The sequence below is a fragment of the Embiotoca jacksoni genome, unplaced genomic scaffold (genome assembly GCF_022577435.1).
Source record: "Embiotoca jacksoni isolate LCO1_2020_lvr unplaced genomic scaffold, fEmbJac1.0.p SCAF_63, whole genome shotgun sequence".
Lineage (NCBI taxonomy): Eukaryota > Metazoa > Chordata > Actinopteri > Embiotocidae > Embiotoca > Embiotoca jacksoni.
Window position 1 is genome coordinate 570157 of NW_027185418.1, and position 25917 is coordinate 596073.

General features: G+C 42.0%; 1 protein-coding gene across 2 annotated transcripts in view; it reads left to right on the top strand.

The window, feature by feature from the left end:
• The window catches only part of atg5 (ATG5 autophagy related 5 homolog (S. cerevisiae)), a 30261-nt gene extending 12138 nt beyond the window's left edge, over positions 1 to 18123 (top strand). Inside the window, exons 7-8 of one of the 2 annotated variants that reach the window (XM_069174927.1) lie at positions 3464 to 3581; positions 16063 to 18123. In XM_069174927.1, coding sequence (XP_069031028.1) covers positions 3464 to 3581; positions 16063 to 16199 — 255 coding nt within the window. In that variant the 3' untranslated portion in view covers positions 16200 to 18123. Of the gene's footprint in view, positions 1 to 3463; positions 3582 to 6603; positions 6850 to 16062 lie in introns of those variants that run through there. The other variant, XM_069174928.1, reaches the window with a different exon arrangement.
• The last annotated feature ends 7794 nt before the right edge of the window (positions 18124 to 25917 follow it).

Below are 25917 nucleotides of genomic sequence, written 5' to 3' on the forward strand. Positions count from 1 at the left end.
AGTTCCGCTGCTCTTTTCACTTGGCGAGAGCAGCGGGGCCGTCTCTTTTCACCTCAATCCTAATGACGCCTCGCTCTCCTTGTGTTGCCATGTGCCGCCGTGCCAGCTAAGGTGTCACACCAGCTGAAAAGAAAGTGTCTTCATCCAAGCAGTATCACGCTTCTCCCCCCCCAAGGGATCGATAGCTCCTCCTTTGTACGTCGACCGGCTCAATAATTCATGGCCGCCTATTTAAAAATGCAACGAAGTAGCTGTCACTTAGCGCACTCTCTCTGCTCTGGCTCTCGCCGATGATCCCGCACGAAAGGCCATGTTTCCTTGTTCGTGACTCAGTCTTTCTGCGTAACCTGAGCACCGGCTTCGCACCTCCACCGCCACCTTCCTCTTGCTGGTTCGCGCCTGGCTCCGCGGTGTGTAGTTACCACTCGGTCACTCGATCCTTGTCCTCGCCGGTTTCCTTTTCACAGCTCCATGATTAGGCCCGATAGTGTGTCAGACTCTCCGTTTGACACCTCAGGTTGGGTATCCGCCTGCACCGCGTTTCTCCGTTCGAGGACACGGTTCTTCCATTGTCCGATGACACTCGGGAGGCAGAGCGAGGAAGGAGTTTTGAAACCTCTTCAGCCAATTAAAGTTGTCTTTTTCTCAGCGTTCAGTTCGGCAATTAACTGATTTGTTCTTTTTTTTTTTCCGATATTTTGATCATTTGTAGGGTTTTTGTTTCACTAAATAAGCTTACGTACTCATAAGTCACTACATGCTGCTAACTCCCAGCACCCAGGACCTTTTGTAGTGCCCTGAGCACACGGGTCACTCAGTAACTAGAACCACTGGATTTTTTTTTTTTTTATTTTTTTTTTACTTTTTAACACGCTGAAGTAATAGCAAGACGGACATTTACAAAGAATCTGCCTGCTGACGTACCAGAATCAGCTTCGGGAAGTGGAATTACAGAAGCTTTCAGCAAAACAAAAAGAATGCCAAACAATCCATGCACATCGCGTGTTGTTTACCTTATTAGGAATGGAGACGCGAACTCCGAACCCATTTCTTTTCCCCCCCAAGTTTACGGCCGGTTAAACTATAATCCACGGTGAATGTGCAAGCTGGATAGCCTTCTGTTTGTGCACGTTGCACACTAATCAGCTACTTGGCAGTGGATGATTGATAGTCGATGTCACTCTTAAATGCTGTTTCTGTTAATCTTTCACGCCAATTTTGCACTAATGATCCAGAAATCATTTTGCCACGTTTGGGGGCAACAGCCTACCATTAATAGATTACGGGAGAAGGTGTGGGGAAAAACGCAGAGCAGGAGGCTGAAACGGTTTCATAAAATGGGGAAGTCGGATCGGTTGGTAGCTCAGAGCTCTTTGACCCATAACATCCTTTGTGGTTTATATCTGCAGGGATGTTTTTGTAGATTCTTGCAGAAAAAATCCTCACCCAACCATATCGCAAAAAACTTTTGTGTTTTTACACAGGTAGACTTTCCAATCAAAGTCCTAATCAGCAGATGATTTCATTAGTGATATATGATTTCAACAATTGAGAAGCATTGGTTTTAACTTCACTTGTGTGCTTTATTTTCACAATTTCAACAGCCTGAGCCTAAATTTTGCAGTGTGTAGGATTTAGTGGCATCTAGTGGTGAGGTTGCAGATTGCAACCAATTGAGCGCTCCTCGCCTCACCCCAAAAAGGGTTCAGCTTTTGAATTTGACTGGACTTTTAAAATAGAGACAAACTATCTCATATCAATTTAGTTTTTATTCATACAACCAAGAATTATGATCACAAATCCGTTTCAAAGGACGCACAAATCTAAACAAGACCCTCTATCCAAGAACCCTCGAGTTAAAGTCCATCACCAGCTCTGGACGTAGTTTACGAGATTTTTGTCTTGTGTCTGCTGGTAATTTCCCACCGCGTTTCCTGTACCTCAGGCTCGAGGATTGTTATGGCTGTGTCGCAGAGCACTGCTGAACAGTCATGAAGCTATTGGCTGCATACGTCACATTTGTTCAACTGTCCAATCATGACTTACACAGATTATAATTTTAGGCATTTAGCGGTTGCTCTTACCGAAAAGGGTTTGTACTGTGGTCAGTATCAAGATAAACATCAGTTCAACATCACAGATTACGGCCGCATCATGATAACGGGAAGCCTCTGGCTGTAGAACGCTTATGTACAAAGTGGAGGAAAAAGCATAGGATTTTATGCAGGAGTGGATATGATTAACGACGAACGGTTGCTCTTTCCAGTTTATACACACTGTTGTAATGAAGCTTTGGTTTCTAATTAAGACTTCCTGTTACACACTGTGGAGCAGCAGATTGCCACACCGATATGCATCAGGTTTGCAGAAGAATCGCCAAACCCCCGTGACCTTCTGCTTCTCCGCCAAACAGGTGAAGGGAAGGACAATGGAGAACATATACGGGTTCACTTCCAGTTCTGTCAATGGCTAGATGAGCTTTTAATCTCTGCTAGAAGAAAAAGAAGCTGACTTTTCTGCCAAGTACACACTAAAGAAGCGGCAAATTACTTCCAGACACATTGTGATTGATAAAACATGTCCACCTCATTGTAACATCTGTAGAAAGGATGGAGATTGCAACATATCACATTCTGAGCAGATGCGTTCATCAAAGCGTCGTTGGGCTCGACCCACTGTTCGTTCATGGCAGTTGCGTGCATCGTATTGGGGAGTCCTCCCACAAATTCGAGCCTGTGAACTCGCCTTGAAATTTCCCCTCCAACTTCATATGAAAACGTCCCATTTACAGGATGTGATGGCAGCTTTTTCCAGCAATTCCGTGAACAGATGTCAGATGGTTGGTCAGTAAAATATTAAAATCCTGGATTTTCTTTTCTTTTCTTTTTTTTGGAGGAGGAAGAAATTGGGTTGGATGGACAAACAAAATGTCTGACATGCACATTGAAGGCAATAAACGGCAAACGTTGGTTTCTTTTCACCTGAATCGAATACAGACGCAGACTACCTGTAAAGGTGGCAGAGCCGAATCAGTAACTGGATTTCTAAGAGATCACAGCACAACAGTGGCACCGTAGCACCACACACATCGTGTACCTTCGTAGGAATGGAGGCCCTTAGCGGTGATACTCTGGAGTCAGGGTGGAACATTTTACCAGACCCCGACAGTATTATCCCGTTTTTTTCTTTTTTCATTATTTTTCATACAATTTTGCAGCTTGGCCAGCTGTAACCATGAGTTACCATGTACATCTTACAGACATCATCTTGCGATTTAAGGCCGCTACTGTGCAAAACTGCTTCATGCTATTTGTATGAAAATAGTTCTTTTTTTCTTTTTTTTTTTTTACATATTATACATGTTGCACACTTGTTTTAAAGTGGGGGAAACAGCCCCACCTTGTAACATTTCCGATACTGTGTCATTGTACTGGTTAATTTGCTGCGCTCTGATTCATTACAGCCGATGAGCGACAGGCCATTCATCCAGAAACTGTTTCGCCCCGTTTCACCTGAAGGCAACACGCACACATTCGGCGACCTGCTGAGGGAGATGTACCCAGATGCTATAACAAACGACGGTAAGTCTACAGTTTGGCACACGCAGAGTGAAAAAGGTAGGTGAAAAATGTTGCGTCCTCACTTTTTTTGTTTCTTAGAAAACTGCAAATTCATCCTTCAGTGATCAACAATAACGCCAACAAAACAATCACACACGACACACACAAGTCCGTCCAACATTACCGGCAGCTGACATGTCGAGCAGCAGTCACGTTTCATCGTCAGATTTCTTATCAAATGTGGGACATGGCGTCCTCCAGAAGTGAGAGAAGAAAAGAAGCACCTCTTCCTCGCAGGTTTATTTTATTTACACTGCCACACGATGCATGTCTGAGATCCACTCTCTCAGATAATGCAACCGCTGAAGGGGCTAGATGAAGGAAAATAGTGGCAGTTGCCAGAGAAACAAAGTGAGAAAAGATGTGGGAGGAGGAGAGAAGAGAGTCTGGGCAGATAGTGTGGAGGAGGTAGAGATGTGGTGTAAAGTCAGCTAACTCCAACAGGAAGCAGTGAAGAGAGCTGCAATCTAAACGAGTAGATGGAGGCAGTTTGGTGACTTCAATACATAAAATAAGGGGAGATTTTCTGGAATATCTCCACTTTGTTGTGTTTTGTAATGAATTTTTGTCAATCTTCCAGTTCGTACCACTTTCATGCCTTTCTGAAATTCTAAAAAAGACATTCCTGAATACAAAAGTGTGTTTTCAGAGTTTAAGGATAAACAGAAACGCAGATCAATCAGCAGAAATTCTCCATTTTATTATTATTATTATTATTATCATGTATGTTCTTAATTGTCTTATTTGTTTATACTTATACAAACTGCACAAGCACAGATAAATAAAACTAATTATAAAGTGACTCGAGATTTAGAATCTGTAGGCCCTGACAACTGACTGCCAATATAAACAATATACATAAACTGATATAAAATAGCCATTAATGTAATCAAAGTTGAGGACAAAAAGTCACACAATGAACTAATCAATGCAACAGCAGACAACTAGCAATGTTCATATTCGACAAGTTGAGGATTAAATCCAACATTTAAAGAATCAGTGCAACGTAATTATTTCTTTCTTCAGAAAAAGGGACTGTGAGGGAATAATAAATGAGATTTTTCAGGACAATCAAGAATAAACAATGTTTAAAATGGGACTCTTCAAAAATATCTGATATCAACGTGCTTTACAAAAGCGAGCTACTCGTGTTTAGGAACATTTATTCACACGGCTGCGCTCCACCAAACCAGCTGAATAAGCTTCTTTTATGGCAACAGTATCAAATTGATACTCTTCGCATACACTTTGTACGGCAACACCTGAAAATCTGTGCATTTATTTATTTTTAATTAAGGGGGGGGGTGTTTATGAATGGGAAACACTGCGTGTTGTTCGAACCATCGGTGATGTAATCAGAACCAGGTCGTGGGCTCTTCTGGTAGTTTGCAAGCGGCAGGTTGGAAACCCCTCCCGACCCCACCCCCCGACGGAGAACAACGCTCGTCTGTGCGCCGCAAAAATATTGGTTAAAAATAATAGATTAACGGTTAGCGTGTGCGTACAGAGACAGTAGGCCGATTGTTCCAGTGCACAATTTGACTGCAGGTTTTGGTGGCACACGGTCGACTTGCAGCTGCTGCCGCAATGAAAGAAGAGATGAGAGGGCGAGGGAGAAAGGGCGAGGGAGAAAGGGCAAGCCGCAGTCTAAACAGGCAGCGTCTGCAGAGGAGGAAAGAGGAAGTAGATAAGGAGACAATAGTGTGTTGGGACAGAGGGGACCCGCAGGAGACTCACCTGCATGGAGGAGACAGAGTCATTAACACCCCCTCGCTCCCCCTCCTCCTCCTCCTCCATCTGTCTGTCTGTCTGCCTGCCTACCTGTCTGTCTGTCTGTCTGTCTGTCTCACATTCACTCTTGTTCTGACTCCATCCTCCTCCTGATTGTTCACGTTCTCACGTTCACTTTCATTAAAAAAAAAAAAAAAAAGCTTTGCAGGGAATTCGGAGTCCTACGCGATGTCCCAAATCGTTTCAACGGCGTAGTTTTGGTCTGTTTTTGGCGCCGAGAGGGAAACACGATGCTCCCACGGTGAAATGAGTTCAGGTCAGGGAAAGCCGCCGAGTGTCAAGAGCATTGTAGGGAATTGGGACACTGCTAACATAATACAGAATATAATTTTTTTTTTTTTTGCAGCTCGTACAAGAAATTAATGTGTTTGAAATGGTGTAAAGTGTTATTTGTAAAAAAAAAAAAAAAAAAACTCTTTTACCAAGCAGGAAGTAATAATCAATTGTTTTTACTGCACTCTGTTATAGTTGCGCAGCCTTTAATTCGAACATTTTAAAACCTGCCTGTGCCACTGTTTGTTTTTGGCTTCCGACGGCTTTAAATCCAGCCATCGTTTGACATCTCTGCAAGATGTTATTGAAGGAGTCATGGTCTACGTCTTGGACTTGAAGACGTTTCACCGAACAGAAAAAAACCTTTTTCTGATGAGAGTTGAAACATCTTCAAGAAACTCAAAAAAAAAAAAAGTTCCAGTTGCTTTTGGATAACACGAGCTCGCGAGCTACCAGTAGTTTGTGAAATACTGGTCGAGTATTTGTTTGTTGAGTATCAATTTGTTATTGTTCACAAAAAAAAAAAAAAGAAAGGAGCTTACTTAGCTTTGTTTGGTGGAGCTCAGCTCCGGGGATAAACGTTACTAAACATGAGAAGCTCGAGGACACTTTCATTTCGACAGTGTAACTGTCAGAGGTAAAAAAGTTGGATGACTGAGAATCCTCACAAACATTTAGTCATTGATGGTTTTACGGACACTAATCCCTTTAATCCCAGCTGTTATAAATGAATTTCATCTGCTGTGTACGTATTGCAAGATTTTGAGGTTTGCTGAAGATTTGCGACCGATCGGTGGAGACAGATATCTTCTTCACCCTCTCTTCCTCTTTTTCTTTCCGTCTCTCTAGTTTTTCTGGTCTAAAACTCCTTTCTTTTTCTTCTCCTTCCTCTCTCTTTGATCCTTTATCTCCGTCTCAGGTGTAGTCTTCAACATCTTCCCTGTCTGCTGTAGATGTCTTTCATGTCTTTGACGTTAAACCTCCGCTTTTCTTTGCTCTCCTCCCTCCCCGAAGAGTCCGCCAGCCTGCCTGGTTGATCAAGGTGAAAGTGGCCCTTTTGTCTCCCGTCGTTTGTTTGGTTTCCGCCTCTTCCTCGGCTGGTAGATGAGTTGGGTGATAGCCAGGGATCATGGCGGCGTGTTTGGATTAGAGAGACCGGGGGGACGTGTGTTCGGGGGGCTGGCCGGGGGTGTGTGGAGGTGGTTTTGGTTTTTGCTGGTAGTATTGTTCAAAAGTTCAGAGACTTTTTCTTTCTTTTTTTTTTTTTTTTTTCTGCCGGGACCCTAAAATATAACAAAAAAGAAAATCTGGTGTTCCCTGTGATGTTTCAAACATCAAATAACAAGGGTTTTTCAAACAAACTCCCCCTCTGTTATGTCTGAGAGAGGATTTTGGTGATGACCCCTGTGGGACCCGAAAAACAGCCATAGCAAACAAATGGAGGTGGATCGAATGAAGACAAAAAAAAAAAAAAAAAAGACAAAGAGGGGGATTCCCAAATCATACTCAAGCAATGTCCTAAAAGGTCTATGTTGCCGTGAGTCTGCCGTCCACCCCTCCTCCCCACGCTACTGGAAAAACAAACCCAAAACAACATGTTCCTGTAAGCAGCGGTCAACTCTGACGTGATTTGGAGCTGTCTCATGCATCATTTTTTTTTTTTTTTTGCACCAGGTGTGCTGCTGAGCAAGCTTCTTCTGTTTTTTTCGTCAGCAGTCTGGCTTCGGTTCTGCTGCAGAAATCACAGCCCTAAAGGGCGAAGCTGCCCACACATGACACACGTTTATTGACTGACAGTTCTCGTAAGCTTTCTTTGTTTTACTCCTCGAGGTTTTTCATCCAATTGTGTAAAAAAAAAAACAAAAAAAACCCTGCATTGATTATTGTCACTGAATAATCGGAGGAAACCCCCCACCTCAGCAATCATAAACCCGCCCGCCCACCCGCCATCCCTCCGCCCCCCCGAAACCCCACCCTCGACCCCTCCCTCCCCATTTCAGTGACAAATCCACAGAGTGATACCTCACCCGCAGGCCCCGCCCTTTTCCCCTCCCCCTTGCCCCTCCCCCTCCCCCACGTTCAACCCCCGCCTCCGTCACATCTGTGGTACAGCCCAACTCGCTCGTTGGCAGGCTTCTGCTGTACCACGCTGAATCCAGGAGCAAAACAGTCTATCAAACAGTTTGGCTCACTTCGGAGGGGGAGGGGGAGGGGGAGGAGGAGGGGGGATGGGGCGGGGCGGGGGCGGGGGGGGGCGGTAGGTTTCAGTGGCTGTTTTGATAAAAGCAGATCGTGGGTTTATGGTTCGTGTGCGTGGGCGTTTGAGATGTGCAGCAGACAGGGGAATTCAGAATGGTTTAAAAAAAAAAAAAAAAAAAACCTGCGTGATGACTCTCGTCTATTGTTGATAGAAATGTGGTCATCCGAGATCTTTTTCTCCTGTTTCTAAATTGTTTCTGTTCAACTTTACAGTAAAAAGGCACTTTTTTTTTTTTTTTTTTTTTTTTTTTAGCTGAAGGAGCTTCTCGGGCAAAGATTGTGAAAATATCAGGTGTGGAAAACACGCCCTCATAAACACCGTGGCACCGTTCAGAGTCATTTCTAGTTGAGATCAGTGATGTTAAATGTTACTACCCTGTAATATTGGTAGTAATGATAATTTACTGGTAATTTATCTAATCATACCGCCATTTCAAAAGTCAAGTCAGCCTTACTAATATAGCCCAAAATGAAGCTTTGGTCTGAGACGACTTTATATTTTGTATGCTCAATACTTTCTATCGTTACTGATTGTTTGACCGACCGTAAATTTAGCACCCGTTATTCATTCTTCTTTTAATCAGGCCTAAAATCAGCTCATTTCTCGCCGCTCAAATCCTTTTGGTTGTTTTGGGATGGTTCAAATGAACAAAACAAGAAAAAGAAATTGGAATAGGCACTTTCTCCCCCCACCCCCTCCCCGCCCATTACTTTGTGGTAGTAGACGAAATGACAAGTAGACATATTGAAAGAAACACTAAATAGCTGCGTTAATAATGAAAATAATCTGCGCTTGTTACCGCCCAGCAGTCAGTTTCTCTCTTGCAGTGCTGCTTGCCAGTTGGACTTTCTGAGTAAGAAAAACGCCGTCATTCGTATCCGGCAGTCGAGTCGGTGGTTCGCTCAGTCAGCCGTCCCGTCTGACCAGCTGCCAGTCATGCTCTCAGGCTTGCGAGGAGAAGCGCGGCCTTGCGGTCTTTCTAAATAGTGTTTGGCTGCGCTCGGCTGACAAAACATGCCGTCTTGGCCAGCAGTCGTGCACCACTCAACCACAGGGTGTGTGTGTGTGTGTGTGTGTGTGTGTGTGTGTGTGTGTGTGTGTGCGCGCGTGCGTGCGTGCGTGCCTGTGTGTGCGTGTCAGCGGACAATTCGGTCCACTTTTATACAATTGTTGCTACTTTAATAATTTGTTTATGGTTTGGAGGAAGCCCATTGAAAATATTGCACAATGTAATGGCAGGTTTAAAAGCGTCCACACTATTAAAGCTTTAGTGTAATGTGGTTTGGTTTTGTAAAGAAGGCCTGAGTTAGCGGTTCCTGTATTTTTAAATCACGTTTCTTTTCTCGATTGAAGTTTTATGAGCACTTAATTTTACGAAAGAAGAAAGTAGTGGACATAATCAGCAAAGAGACCAATCATACCAGGAATTTACTTGTAAATTAAAGATGATACTGCCGTCTGCAGAGTCATAAATTTGGACGATAAAAGAGTTTCACAATGACGCACGAAAGGTAAGTATTAGTAGTGAGGCTGATCTGAAAACATCAGAGGATTTATGCCTTGAAACAAATTGATTATTTAATACATAAGCAGTCAATTCATCCTTGCAAAGCTTATGATGGAATCGTTTGCCTGAACTTTTTCTGAACCTTTTTTTTTTTTTTTTGGCCTCAGCAACAGTTGCCCCTGCAGTTACTGATCAAAGCCGTCACAATTTAGTGATTCACTTATCTCCCTCTGTATTCCTCTATAATATTCTGCAATAATTAGAGTGACACATCTTGTTGTACGTGTATTTTTGAAAAAGGCCTGAGGGGAAATCAAATCCAAATTTGCTGTAATCGCGGGGTTTTTTTTTCTTTACCTGTAAGAGCATAAAAAAGCTTTGTGTTCTTTTTTGTTATCGCCAGACTGCTGGCTCGCAGCTCGTTTCCTCTCAACTTTAAGGATTGCGTTTGCTTTGTTCAGATCGCTGTCGTAAATGCAATGCAATGCAAATGCATATTATTACTTCCGCCAAGGAAGTTATTGTTATGCATGTTATTTTGGAGCGGATAAGAACTACAGAGTGGATTTAATAATCATTTTTCCCTTTCGTTAACACTGTGAGATTGGCCCACTACTACATCGTAAAATCCATTCGATTCTAAAAATGCACTTAACTCCATAACACAATTCCAGTAACCCTCTCGGAAACACTCTTGCTCTTGCTTAAACTTAATACAGGAAGCAGTCACTACAGAGTACGAGGGGGGAGCTGGAGACGGTGCAACGGCTTCATTTGTGAAGCTTCAGCTCTAGATATATCAATGTAGTGGTTGTAGTCACAGATTTGCATATAATAGAAGAGTGGAGTTTTGGCCTTGGCAGAGGTCTGCGGTCTCAGATATTAATTGTGAATAAAATGAGTTCAATAAACCACAAAAAAAAAAACTGCAAATTCGACAAAGGGGAACCAAAAATCTCAACGTAATAAATTCTGAAATTGAGATTTTATTAGCAGATTCACTGAGAAGCGAACAACTGTTGTTTCACTCACAGTAGTATTTAATTATATAGTTGTCCAGTAATCTAATGTTGCACATCCATGAAGTTCTGAGTTTATATTAGGTGTTTTTGTCAAACTTGAGGTAATGTTAAGTCTCCAAGGCAGAAATAACCTCATAAAAGACTGAGCAGTTGGCAAGGCAGATGATGTCATGAAGGTTGAGTCCTCCTTGTGACAAGTAAACTGAACCTGATGCGCAAGTAGGATCATACCATTCTTGCAGGTCACTTGTTAAGAGTTTAAATTACTGATTTGAATTTTATGCACTTACTGGAAACACTTTTAATAATAACGATAATAACAGCTTTATCGATGTAGCACCTTTCCAAAACAACGTTATAAAGTGCTTTGCAATAAAAACAGACGGTAAAAGTAAATCGAATCCAGACCTGAAGATTTAAGCAAGATAATATAATTTAAATAATCCCAACTAATAACATCAGTTAAGAAAAAGCCTTATGACAAAAGTTCTTAGTTGCCAAAGGCACTTTATCGCACCTCCCGGAGTTCAAAGTACCTTGGACACATTTCGGTTGTTTTTTATTACCTTGAGGTCAAGTCAGAAATGTACGAATTACGCGCCAGCCAACTAAGTGGTTTGATGGTAGGTAGAAATTCATTAACGTCGCAGCGGAGGAGCAGCAACTCTTATTTCCTTCTCTTAACACGAAAGTACTTTGTTTCTGTGGGAGGGAAGAAAAAAAAAATGATCCACTGTCTCAAATTTGTGCCTTAACAAATGTCAGCTGCTCTGATGTTGCAGATGTTAACAATGTGTTTATTACACGCTGATGATGGAGACCAAAGTGCAATGCACCACGCAGAGATACAACCCCGACTGACCTTATCAGTAATTCATTGTTGCACGTGGGTCATGTTGTGATCTACAGTAATACGTATTCCAGTGAGAGGTGTAAGTGTGTGCATTGTGTCCATTGTGAAATTTCCCCGTTTTCTCATAGCGAGACTGACAATACACCGACTCCGCCCACATCTGCCTGTCTGTTGCCAGGCATGGGCTAAAGGTTAGAGGTGGGTATGAACAACCGCCCCACCCCCAAGAAAAGTGCTGTATGTGTGCGAACTAGAGAAAGTGTTCTTCTCACCTTTGCCACGACATAAAAATCAAATCACACCTTTTACTTTCTGTGCTCTTGAAACGAGATGCACATTTTGAATTGAATTCATCGTCAGCCTTTTTGTTTTTGAAGCAGCTTGTCGTAGTCACCCTGTGACAATAAAATGAGCAAGGGATGGGAATTTGTTGGAAGTTAATACCTTCGATTTTCTTTAATGCAACATTTTGGGACATTTTTCAAACCAGGATTCAATATTTTATTAATTCAAAATGTCGGTTTTTTTTCCCCTGCTGCCAAAGGATGCTGTAAAGAGTGAAAACACGTTTCTAAAAGCTCACGGTATGCTCCCACTGATGGGGGAGAAAATTAAATACTGCCAATTATGTATCATCCCCCCCTAAAAAAATGATTAAAAAGTTCCTTATCGGCACAATATATGCCTAGTTTTGGGTATTTTAACAATACCTTTAATTTGAATACAACATATAAAAACAAAATTATCTAAATGTGTTGGGGAAAAAAAGTGAAATTAACGATGACACTGATTATTAGCAGAAGCTGCAGCTGCAACTCTGGTACAAATTGACTAATTTCATATAGCTAACACAACACTTCAACATATGCCAAAAAGTATTTTTAGTGTCTTTCAGTCCACTCAGTAGTCAGCGCTTTTCATAATACTATAATTGCAAGTCCAACTTTTCTTCAGTACACTTCAGCTCATATGCATCCTACACACTGACTCTTGTTTACTTTCAGTGCTTATATCTCATTTATTTTCAGTGCTTGTCTTCAGTTTTTTCCCCACTTGAGCTCCATTGCCAGCAATATTTATGTTCAGAATATGCATTTTCTAGCCTCTGTCTCCGATCAGCCTCACTTTAGATATTTTTATAAGGTTGCAGAACCGATGACAGAAACCTGACTCTCCTCAGGAAGGAGGAAATCGAGTCAGTACAGCGATAGCTTTAATTTAAGCTGGTTTTTTTTTCTTTCTTCAAGGTTGTGGCTCGGTGGTTTTAGTGCAGCCGGTGCTGCAAACAAGCACGCCGATGTGACTCCTCAAACTTTTTAACTGTTTAAGCAGTTTTGGGGCTTTTTTCTACATTTTTTTTTTTTTAAATAAATGAATCAAGAGAAAGTGATGAATTTTAGTTTTTAAAAAAAAAATACAACACTTTCTGTTGGTGTTAAATGTCTGCTGCTCCTATCTAATAAAGTCAAAATCCTGAAATAAAAATATATATAAATAATATAAAATGATCAAATATTTTGTCATTGTTAAATTTGTCATTTGAGTTTTGCCCCGATCTCTTTTGTTTCTTCTTTTTCTTCCTCACTCGTCTGCATGGTTTGCACTTTATTCTCGAGACCTGGAAATTCTCCTGAGCTGCAAAAAAAAAAAAAAAAAAAAAAAAATTACCAACAAGGGTTCGTGTTTTAATACAGCATGAGAAGTCTGTCCTCTATCAAACCCGCTGCTCGCATGCACCAAACTACATGTTAATAAAGGTGGTTTTCTTTTTAACATCCGTGCCTCTCCTTGAGTCTTGCAGCCGCTATCTGTACTGTCACAACTTTGCTGAAATTAAGTTTGAAAAAGAAAGAAAAAAAAACAAAAACAGTTCGAGCTGGTAAAGTAGCCTATTTCATCGATTGAATTCCAATTTCCGCCAGTAGAGGCAGCCCCCCTCTCTGGCCCAGATGTGCACAGATGTAATTTTTCTGCAGAAAGACTGAACTGAGAACCTGCTTTGTCTCCTTGACATTTGTGCTCTCAAGCCAGTCAGCAGGTGTTGGGTGGAGCCGCTTCTCAGACAGTCAGTTACCGCTTCTACTTCAACCGTCCTCCTGATATTACGTGGAACCAAAATGTCACTTAACCGGTGGGTGAAAGTGCGGTGTGTGTGTGTGTGTGTGTGTGTGTGTGTGTGTGTGTGTGTGTGTGTGTGTGATTGTGTGTGTGTGTGTTGAGGTCAAGTGTTTGACGGGAAAAGGCCCGCTGTCTGCCTTTTTCTCACGCACATGCAGACGGCAACGTGTTTTTTTGGGGTTTTTTTTTTTTAAAGGTGGCACAATTATCCAGATGCTGAAATGCCACTCACGGAATTATAAAATATTTATTAGCAATTACTTAAAAGGTGAAAATGTGTATTTTGAATTTAAACTTCAAACTAATGTTGTAATTTCTTCCTGTAAGAAGAGCCAAGCTGAAGACAGCTGCAAGAGACTGTTTTTATGTTGGTGCGCATAGTTTCTGTTTTTAGAGCCAATCAAAAGATTTGTCACCTTTCCCCGCTCGCTCACTACCAAAATATTTATTTTGAAACATGAATCAGCCGAGACCTGATGTCAAATTACCTTTTGGCCTGTGAAATGTTGAGCATCTTTGTGTGACTAGTTTCTGCTGAAACCAGAGTCAAACTGTAAGCTGATCACTTGAGTTACTTTTTCTTTTCTTTTCTTTTCTTTTTTAACAGGCCGTCAACCACCTGACCTCAACTGAACCTTTATAAAAAAAATTAAAAAATTTAAACAAAAGAGACAAACAAAATGTGCCTTCAATTGCTTCTTAAGATGCTCATTTTAAGTATTTCAACCAAACAGTCTCCATAAGTGGGGATTAACAGCTAAAGCTCAAGGGTAGGAAATGTTAATAACTTACATGCATGCCACATTGTTTTTCAAACTTTCCTCTCCTTTAAATTTGATTTTTAAGGCTTGAAATTATCATGACCGCAGCTGTTAGTTATTGTGCGTGTACACCCATCCACTATTTAAATAATTATGTAGAAATATAGTTGGGTTGTACCCGATCCAGACTCATATTTTGCTCCATTTGATGCTTTTTAATTAAAAAAAATTTTTCCAAATGCCATTAATAGGGTACCTCGCTGATTAAACGCTTTACTTGCATAAAGTTAAAAGAATTAGAAGTCTGCGAAGTTGCACCTCACGAGTCGAGCTCAAAAACAACAGAAACTACATTTCTCATAATGCGTAATGTCGTTTATTGGCCTCTTCCTGTTCACATTTTGTAGACTTCACACCACATTTGTAACGCGTCTTCACATTCATCGTCATGTGAAATCATACAACTGCGGCACCCATGAAATGATCAAACGTTGACTCCCCCCCCCCCCCCCCCACACACACACACACACACACACACACACCCCTGTTGGCAGCTCAACATTTTCAGGTTCCCTGAATGTAACTAAATCAGCAGAAAATCTCCTCGCTGCGAATTAAACGACCTCGGGGGTTCGAGAAAGTCGTTTGCTGCCAACGAACGTTTTTCGTTTTCCTTCGGTCGCGGCCTTCCGCTGATGGGCGGAGTCAGGGGCGAGAGGCCATCATAACCAGGAAACAAACACACCACACACCGTCAGAGTGAAAGTTTAATAATCGATGAACAAAACAACAAACTAACTGTCACTTTGCTCTGCTTCATAACTGAACACACACACACACACACACACACACACACACACACTCATACTTTCTCTCTTTCTCTCTCTCTCATCCACCACACCAGTGGTACACTGTAGCGTGTGATGTGGTCTCTCTCTCACCTCATGTCATCATGTCTTTTCCTCTTTTATCTGCACCATTGCTTCCTCGGTCTTTTAATCTTTTTCTAACTTTTTTTTCTCCTCCATGTAGACTTTCAACCTATTTTCTGTCTTTTTTTTTAATTTTATTTTTTTTATTGCTTCACATGCTTGCTCTCTCCCCCCTCTCTCTCTCTCCTGTCCACCTCCCTCTTTGTTTTTTATTTTCTTCGCCCCGCTGCTTTTCAATTTACCCACTTCCTCCTCTCCTCTCCGCCACTCATTCCTTTACCCGTCGTCATGTTTCTACACCTCCCTCCTTTTGTTATCATTCCTCAACTCTTATTTTCTCCGCCGTTCCTATCATCTTTTTTATTTATTTTTTTTTGCTCTTCATTTGTCTGTTTTATGTTAAAAGAGAAACATATAATAAAAATAGTGAGATTAATGAAAAAGATGAAGAAAAAAAACAATGACACAGCACTTTTGTTTATAGTGGGCCTTGAAAATGGTTTAAAAGATGCTGCGAACAATCGATGGTTTTCGGGACAAACCCGAAGCCTCCCGCTTATATTGCACATGAAAATAGGGAAACTAAGATTTATACTTTGTGACTCTTCTGATAAATTTGAGAAAATGTGACATTCTTTGACACATGCTGTTCTAAGCTTTAAATCTCCTCTTCGGTAACTTCAGACACACAGTAAAAAAATTAATTAAAAAAATATATATTTCCCCTCGGGGATTAATAAAGTAAATACCTAAAGCAGTTAAAAAAAAAAATCCTACTCCTTTTTAGGATCGGTTCAACAAAAAACAAAAAAAAGTACATTACATTTGTATCGTACTAATCTGTAAAATGTAAAAGCAATTAACGTCTCTTTTTTTTTTTTTTTTAATGATGCTGTGAACTAACCGTCCTTTTGTCTCCATCCAGGAGAGCAGAAGCGCTACCAGGTGGTGATCCACGGCATCGAACCGATGCTGGAGACTCCTCTGCAGTGGCTCAGCGAACACCTCAGCCACCCCGACAACTTCCTGTACATCTGCGTCATCCCCGTCCCCACTGACTGAGGCCACACACCCCTTCCCCCCCCCACACACACACACACCCCCACCCTCACACACACACACATCTCACCGTCACCGTGAAAATTCACCGGGCGAGCGGGTGACCCCAGAAACAACAACGGTAGCGCTTCACGGTGGAAACTTTGAACTCAACGAGACTCTTTTACGAGAAGGAGATCAGAAATCCTGACGGCAAAAATGAACAGCGGATGCGAAGGACGTATTAAACAAACCTCTGTTTTCCATCTTGTTGTCTCTTTCTATGCCGTTACCATGACTACTCTTTTTTTTTTTTTTTTTTTTTTTCCTTCTTCTTCTTCTTGATTATCGGACACAGAGGTGAAAACAAGAGACTTTTCTTTAGGTGAACGAAGGATCTCTCCCTTTCTATTTGTCTGCCTATCATCATCATCATCATCAGCATCATCAGCATCATCTCCTCCTCCTCTTCCTCACAAACAGGAGGAGAGGAAAGGATTCGTTTTGTTTTTCATCCTTGCGTACATTTTTTTTTTCGTCCACATCTGCGCCGACGGGCTTGTTTGCGGTTTTGGGGAGCGCCGTGCGCGGTTCTGCTGAAGTTGCCTTCGTCACGACGTTCCACGCGTTGATCGAAACCTCCATGTCCTTGCAAAAAAAAAAAAAAAAAAGCGTCACCGTACAGGAAGTCACTCCGAGTTTGTATCACAACCTAGAAAACCACCCGCTGTCCACGAATTAAGCAAGAAGAGGACAAACGGCGGTTACTGACGCACTCTGATACCACTGTTTAAGTTTGAGCCACCTAACAAGCAGACCAAAATTCCCAAAGTGTCATCGCCCGGTACTTTTACTGAATCACCATCAAACTACAGCTTTAACGCGAAAACAACGTAATCCAGTTTTCTTGTTTACTTTCATTTTTCACCGTCACCCTTTAAGAGAAATTCCAGCTTGTTAATAACCCTTAAAGCTTCATTTTTCCAGTTTGAAATAACTTGGGCGTTACTTCGCGTTGATTTAATTAATGGCTCGGTGCGCTTCAGTGGGTGAAATGAATAAACTAAACATGACTTTTGTGTTCAAGCTTCAAGACAGATGCAGACGCATCATATTTGCACATCCGATAGAGCCGTTTATGAAGCTGAAGCGTTTTGTTTAGGGAGGTGGGGGGGGAAGGTGGGGAGGTCATGGGAGGAAAAAAAACAAAACTCCCCATGTGTTTTCAATAGCAGGTGTTGATTTCCCCTCATCGGTACAACGCTCTCGAGCTGCTTTTACTGTCTTTTTTGTTGTTGTTGTTGTTGTTTTCAGATTTGGCCTGAGCTTCTTTGTCCGCTGCCAAACTTAAATGAGCATCTGTTTTTGTTTCATTTTAAAGAACTCGGCGTAGATAATGAGACGGCAGGCGCCGTTAGCGTCGAGTCCTGCAGGCTGTTGGGGGGGGGGGGGGGGCGTCACATGTTCTACCTTTTGCTTTGAATGTCATATTTTAGTTTGTGGGCACAAACCAAACTGGTAGTAGGAGACTTGAACTTTGACAGTCGAGGAATACCGAGGTTGGATTAGTTTACGTTTGATTTTTTTTTTGTTTGTTTGTTTGTTTGTTTTGTCTGCCTCTCGTATCATTTTCTTTTTAATTTTTTTTTTTTTTTTAATCACCTGTTCATAATAAATCAAATTAAAGCATCTGCCTGACACTGATCATCCATAATGACTTGAAACGAAAGTGTATTTCATTGTTGATTGTAACAGACAAAGTGTTGCATTATGATGTAATTAACAGATACGACGCGCACAATTTACAACACCATGTTAATACTGGACACATTTTTTTTTTTTCACTCGCAACCAGAATTCATCAAATGAACTCCTCGGTCGTTGTCCCACAGTCAAAGGGGAATACCGTTGGCCACATTTCATAGAATAAATATGTAACGTCAACGAAGCATCAAAGTCCTTCCTTGAAATAAGTTTACCTGCAATGTAAAACTGTGTATTAATCCCACGTGCGATCTGTTTGGACGGCGCGAGCACGAGACCTGACAACGGGTGTCTCGCGCCGAAAGCACCAAAAGGAAAATGAGATATTTGCCTGGCGAGCCACAGCTCTGGAAATCGGTGAAATCACCCCGTGTTCGTATGCGTGTTCACGCGATGTGGAAGCGCTGCCGAGCCAGTGTGTTTTCAGCTTGAGACTTCTTTTCTTTTTTTTTTTAATTTTGAAAAATGACACGTTTTTCAGAACCAAATTAAGACAAAGAAATGCATGAAAGGGCCTCACAGGAAAAAACAAAAAGAAAAAAAGAAATGTAATTGAAGGGTTCAGTGTGTAGGATTTATGGCCATCTTTTGGCAGTAAAGGAATATTCACGTCTATGTTTTCATCAGTAAGAACCATTGGGTTTTCTTTACTTTACAATGAGCCCTTAATATCCACATAGGGAGCGGGTCCCTTTCCAAGGAGCCCGCCATGTTTCCTACAGCAGCCCGGAAGGGACAAAACCAAACCGCCGACTCCAGAGAGGGCCCGTCGGGGTTGTTATTTATTTTTTTTCTCCAAAAGTTTTGTGGCAACCACAGATTCTCACTCTTGCGGCGCTCAGTTGGTTGCAATCTGCAAAACTCACGGCTGGACGGCGTCTAAATCGTATTCGACTGCGGTGTTTTTCGGTTCGAAAGTGGTTCCGAAAAAAACTGCGCAAGGTGACGTGCGGGGATTACTTCGAGGAATCAGCGGAAGGACAGATTCCACTCGCCTCCGTTTGCGTTCGAATGACAGGCGGACGTCTCGAGGACAAGCATTTCAAAACGCGAAGAAATAGTTTTCTGCGTCACTGCAGCGCCAGAATGACTTGACGTGTAGTGAAAGTCTCTTAATTGTCTTGACTGATGGTACAAACCCCCCCCCCCCCAAAAAAAAAAAAAAAAAAACACAAAGTCAGCTTCCTTCCTCTGTGGCTGGTGTTTTACCATCTTTTCACTTCATCCAACTCGTAACGAACATCTCTCTCTCTTCTGTGTTTTACTGCTGACACTCTCCCTCCCTCTCGCTCTTCATCTCTCCTGGTTAATTATCTGTTGGCATTCCTCCCGCTGCTAATGAGACCACTAAACTGTCCAGACAGGCCCCCAGCTACTATGTCACCGAGTGTGTGTGTGTGTGTGTGCGTGCGCGCGTGTGTGTGTGTGTGTGTGCGTGCGTGCGCGTGTGTGTGTGTGTGTGTTTGTCTTGTTGTGAGCAAACTTGTTTTCAAAGAATTGAACTGTACAGTGTGAGTATGTACATAATTACAGACATCATTTATAGCCCCCCTGCAGGTGTGTGTGTGTGTGTGTGTGTGTGTGTGTGTGTGAGTGAGAAGACAGAATTCAGATGTATGTCTTCAAATACACACACACACACACACACACTGCAGTATTTTTTAGTCACACTGCCAGTCTGCTAATTTAAAGTGTGTGTGTTGTGTGTGATGTCACACATCATGTCACCACGTCAGGCTCCCTCACTGCTGTTGCTAACGCCAAGCATGATGAAACGGTGGGTTTTATGGTGTTGAGTCAAGACCCGCGGCTCTGCGTGGGGTTATGTGTGTGTGTGTGTGTGTGTGTGTGTGTGTGTGTGTGTGTGTGTGTGTGTTTATAAATGTGTTTGTATACTGTACACACTGCAGCTCTAGACGCAGTGATGAAGAGTCTGTCTCACTCTGTCATGTCGCTGACACACATTTTTTTTTATGGGATTTCCCGACCGGCCGACCAACCAACCGACCCCCCCCGCCCCCATGCTGTACGACACACCGAGGAGAGCGAAGCGAAGGAAATAAAAAGGACAGGGGGGACGGGGGGGGGGGGGACGGGGGCGATGGTGTGTGGATGGTTAAATTGTTAGCAGAGATGCATTTCCATCTCTGGTCCAGATAGTTTTGACCTGAATCAGAGTCGAAATAGCTCACTTCGTCTCATTTTCTTTGTGTTCGGCGCATCTGGAGCTGTGGTTCTCAACTCGTGGGTCACGACCCTGAGAGCGGGTCGCCGTGCCAAAAAGACTATTTCAAAAGTTGAAGGCCACAGAAATCCTGATGCTGCGTGTTTAATTTGAATGACACACGTTTCCCCGCGATGCAGCGGACAACAGTCGACAGCAAAAAAAAAACCAAAACATCGTCACAGTTGTTGAGCTGTCGTTCAAACATTTGTACACAAGGTACGATGAGTCTGTCGCTTTATTGGCAACCTGCGGCGCGGAACTTTTGTCTCCCCCGTCCGCCAGCGGGAGTCATTACACGCCCTCGTCCACTCTGTCGCAGCTGTATAAGCTGTGGATAAATGATATGAAATACATCACTAATCACAACAACACGCATCGCCGCGGTCCCGGTGGAACATCGGCGGCTGCAGCTGCTTCGTTTCTGTTCGAGTTTTTCAGGGAGGACTGGAGACGCTCCTCCTTGTTTGTTCCAATAATAGCCAAAAAAAAACAAAAAACAACTTTACCGGACAGCTGATCTCCGCCGGATTCCGTGAAGCCATCTTTTTTTTCTCCCGTTCACACACACAGACTTTTACCATCAGCTCAAGACCACAAACTATGCCCCTCCTCGGTCCCCCGCTGTCCGGCCCGATTCCGTGAAACCACAGACTCTCAACACACAGTCATACTTCTGAGGACCTCCGGTCACTGAATGTATTCCCGCTCCCTCGTGCTTTCGTACTAAATTTCACGACCGACACTAAACACATAAACTCATTCCTTATTATGACTACCGTGTGGCCAAAAATAATAAATATAATCCAAAAATGATGGTACTTAATTTTTGTGAATTAACTGATTTAAAAAAAAAAAAAAAAAAAAAAAAAAAAAAAGATTTGCATTTAATGGGGTTGAAACGCTGAATTAATTCTCCCAGCAGTCTTACCCACCACATCAGTAGTCCGGTCTCCCAAACAAACTGTATGTTTTTAGATGCATATAGTGGTGTCAGTGAGAGACCAAGATCACCCACTATCTGTCAGGACCAAGCATCAACCAGCGGTGACGTCACCCCCGTTGGTTTGTGAACGGCCGTTATGAAACCTCGGCTTCGGATTTTGGCCGTCGCCATCTTGCCGGTTTGGTAATGACCATGTTTGGAGGAGCTGGAGGTGGGTGGGGTCTGACTGGAAACCCGGCGATACTACGTCTCACCCACCGACAGCCGTAACCTGACTGCACCGCAGGCCTGTCAATCAAACAGACAAGTCCTCCCAAAATATGTCTTTTTTGAATCTTATTTTCTAATTAACGACGAGATTATTTTCAGATGAACCGCCAGAAAACGAATAAGAAGGAACAAAATGGGGGAAAAAAAAATGTATTGACGAAGAATTTTACGGGACAAGTTGAATGGGACTCACCCTCGCCCTCCCCTCCAGATCACCTAAACCTAATTCTGACCTTAAAACCAAGTCTAAACCCTCAAACAGCCCTTTGTAGGTCTGTACCACCTCAAATTGGTCCTCGCAGACACAGTCAAACAAGTGCACACACACACACACACACACACACACACACACACCCTCTTCTGCTCTTTCAGCGTCTCTGGGGGCGGCAGCGCTTTGCTGTGTATCAGACAGCCGAGCGGAGATCAAGAAGATCAACAGATGAGAGCGATTAGTGATGAAGAGGAAGTCATGAGTGTGTTTCTCATCTGAAGCCACACACACACACACACACACACACACACACACACACACACACAACACACAACACATAACACAATACAGACTGGGACCGAGAACACATGTGACGAGTGGAAATGACAGCATACTGTAACAAGAGTGTTCCTGCTGACTTTAATGCCATAAATCTGAGGATGATGATAGAAACTGAAGGATGAAGATGGAAAAGATTGAAAAGAAATAAAAAATAAAATATAATCCAGAGCAAATTAGTGTTGATGTGTGTGTGTGTGTGTGTGTGTGTGTGTGTGTGTGTGTGGTAAGTTCTTTTCCGAGACATACTTGTTTACATATAGTGTAACAGACAAAACACGCATATGTTCTTCAGGCCTCTTAGTTTTTAAAATTCTTTTTGAAAACAATCTCTTAAAATGAGTTTTAAATCATGACATTTAACATTATGAATCTTCAATTTCTCCGATGTGACTAAAAGTGCAAAACAAAACCCCATCTGTCACTTTGGATTCATTTCATCACAGCTTTTAGTTTCACAAACACTTTCCTGTCTCTTGCGCAACAAATTGCTCTACAATTTTGGGAATATAGTTGAAATATTTTGAGAAAGTCTTATTCTCGTAGCATGACTTACAATTTTTTTTAACTTTCTTTGTGAAATATACAAGGTTTCCTCCTTATACACAGCCTCAGGTATGTAATAAAACCAAAACATATTTTCTGACGTTTTCCTTCAAGCGGTGGAAGAGCGGTCACAACTATAATGTTTTAATCCGTCAAAACGTCCCTGTAAAGCTACATTTAACCTCCACTCTGATGGTTTATTCCCCAAAAATCACAGATTGTCTTATTTCCGCTCCTCTTCTTCAGCTCTAAAATCTTCCGACCCGTTATTGTATTTAAATCATACAGACGTAATAATAAGAGATTACTTTTTTTGTCATTGCAACAAATTACCATCAGTCCTCTTCTTTTTTTTTTTTCTTCTTCTTCCTGCCAGCTTCTGTTTTACAAGTGTCACAACAATGTTTAACAAAGAGTTGAAAAATGCCTTTTTAAGAGGTCTGTCAGGTAATTAACAGAATTAATCTGAATCTGTTTGTTTGATGAGCACCTGGAACGCTCTCTGAATTAGTAGGCATTAAAGCAGTGCGGTTAAGAACTACACTGAAACAGTCAAACAGAAAATCTCAAAGATCCAGTTATAACTGGTTTTGATTGTCCAGCATGTCTGAGTGTAGTCAGACTGTTGTTGTATATAGGCAGAGTAAATTGTTAATGCAATACAAATGTTCAGTATCATTTCTATTTTGACACGATGTTCAGTTTTACAATATTATTGGACATAAAGCTGCACAGTGTGGTTTTAAAACGGTTCTCACAGTTGAGAGATTTTCAAACTACGACACATTTGACTTCTTCAGTGCAGCTCTATTTATTTGCACGTCAAATTCACTTTCACTTTACATCTACAGCTCAAAAAGTTTTTTTAGTTTTTTTTTACTTACAAAAAAAACAAACTTACGTGGAAAACATTTTAGATGAGATTGTAACGGCCGATGAATTAGATTTCTGTCAGAAAAGAGTCGAGTTCCTTCGAGTGGAACTAGTAAACAACTGGAGGAGCAGAAAGTGTGTGCGTGTTTCTTGGTCTTTCTATTCCTGGCAGTGTGACACACACACACACACACACACACACACACACACACACACACACATCCTCCTCTCTGTGGTTCTTCTTCTTCTTCAGAGGATGGAGGGCTGCATGTCCACTTTTAACGAGCGACGGCCTTTGAAGTTTGTAAATGATTCAAAGGACACAGTTCACTTATCTCCCTTCTTCACCGCACTCACACACAAAACCACTCGGATGACACATTAAACGTCTGTTGTCTTTTATACCTCCCCTTTATCTTTTAATACGCGGGTTCTCTTTTTACACACAAAAAAAAAAGGTGCAAACACTCCCTCTCGATGTCTTTCATTTTGCATCTTCCTCCTCCCACTTTTTTCTTTCTTATTCTGTTTCTCAGAAATGAATTGAAGTATGTGGACACTTGATCTTGGCATCTATGTTTAAAGAGCGTCTCCTGACCTTAAAAGGTGCCGGTAGGGGTTTGAGGTCAGAGCTGTGTGGAAGCCAGTCAAGTTCACCCGCACCTCATTAATGACACAGTCCAACGGCCATTTTGAACCAGTAATGGGACAAATACAAACAGTTGTAATAACAATGGGCCTTGTTCACAAATATATTTTTTCTTAAAGTTGTTCTTAATAAAATATCATAAACAAAAGATTCACAGTGTTTTCTTAAAATCTGGTTATGACCCCTGAAACACTTCCAAGAAATAAACCTCAAATAAGACATGTTTGTTTTTAAGTGATGCCTATCCTTCTCTAGATTAATTGTAAGATATAAATATTTTCACTGACATTCAATTTTAAAGCCTTTATTTACAGCTCATCGCTGTGTAACTTGTACAGCGAGTCGGGTGTTAGTGTCGTCTATGTTTAACACAACAACGCATCATTGCAAATTAAATATTACGACATCATGTGACCATCGAACTGAAGAAAATGCAATAAACAATTATTTTGCATCGCATGTCAGCACTCGAATGTGCGTGGGGAGGGGGCGCAGAAAGTTGCTTCTCATTTCCAGTCACCCTCTCTCTCACACACACACACACACACACACACACACACACACACACAGGACCAACATGTTATTAACCCTGCCGCCCTCTAATAGGCAGGTGCTGAAGAGAGAGACGGACAGATCCACAGAGAGAGAGTAGAAAAGGGGGATGTAGATGATGGGGGCAGGCCAGCTATTGCTCTTTGATCTCTCTCTCTCTCTCCTACACACACACACACACACACACACACAGCATTAATAAGCACTGTGTGTCGCTTTCCTGGTCGAGCACATGAGGCCGTGTTCAGATTGACGTAAGCACCTGTTTAGTGTTTCCTTAGAGGTGATGTCATGCACATACAAGTAGCTGTTAAAAGTAGGCTCAGAGAGAGTTGTACATCTATTAAACCTGTATGATTTAAATATTCATAGTGCAAAGGACAAAAAAAAAAAATAAACGCTCTTTTGTTTTTAGTTCGAGGCGTCCCGGCAACAGTTGGACAAAAGGGTCCTGGTGTCCTCGGGTGTAAGAAGACATTTGGTCTAAAGAATGGTTGGCGAATGAGGCCCATTGCTATGTTCTGTGCTGAACACGCAGGTCCGTACAGTTCCAGGATGGTCTCGATTTGAGCTTCGTCGTCCTCTCCATCACTTCCTCCAGTGCGTCCAGTCTTGGTCCAACAGCAGAGCCGTGTCGCGCTCCAAATGTCGTACTTTGTGCGCCAACACTCACTATTTTGAGTGCGTAAGTGCATTTCACGATCAAGTATCAGAACCATGCGGTGCTCTACAAGTACCAGGATGACGCACTCAGAACGGTCCAAAAAAAAAAAAAAAAAAAAAAAAGAGGTGTGAAACACGAACACTTTCCGCCCTAAGTGGTCGCCATCTTGGCTTCATAGAGGAAGGGGGCGGGGCCACAGATGTAAAGCATTTTCAAATGAAGGGGTCTGAGGAAACTGCAAGCTTGTTGCTGAACAACCATACAAGTGTTTCTTTTTTTTTTTTACCAACTGGACAGAAGTTGTCAGTGTGTTTATTGAGTGTGTTAAAGAGAGGGCAAAAAAAACAAAAAAAAAAACAACTTTAATTCCTGGGTAAAATAGTGAAGTATTTTGGCAGCTGATGTGTTCACGTGCTGAGGTTATTTCCGATCAGTGCAGAACAGTGTGCGATTTGAAACAACAACTACTCTGTCAAAATTCTTGCACTACACAAGTAAGAGTCCCGACATAGGAGCACTATTTGTTAGTGTACTAATGGAAGTACGTCATTATGAACGCGGTACTGGCCTTCCTGTTTGTTAGACCGATAACACGAGAGAGAACTGAAAGACATTATGCAGTTTGTCTGAACACGGCAGCGTGCAAACAAGCGGTGCTGTTGTTTTCCCCAGATATTAAAGTTCTTTCTTGTTTTTCTTAGTTT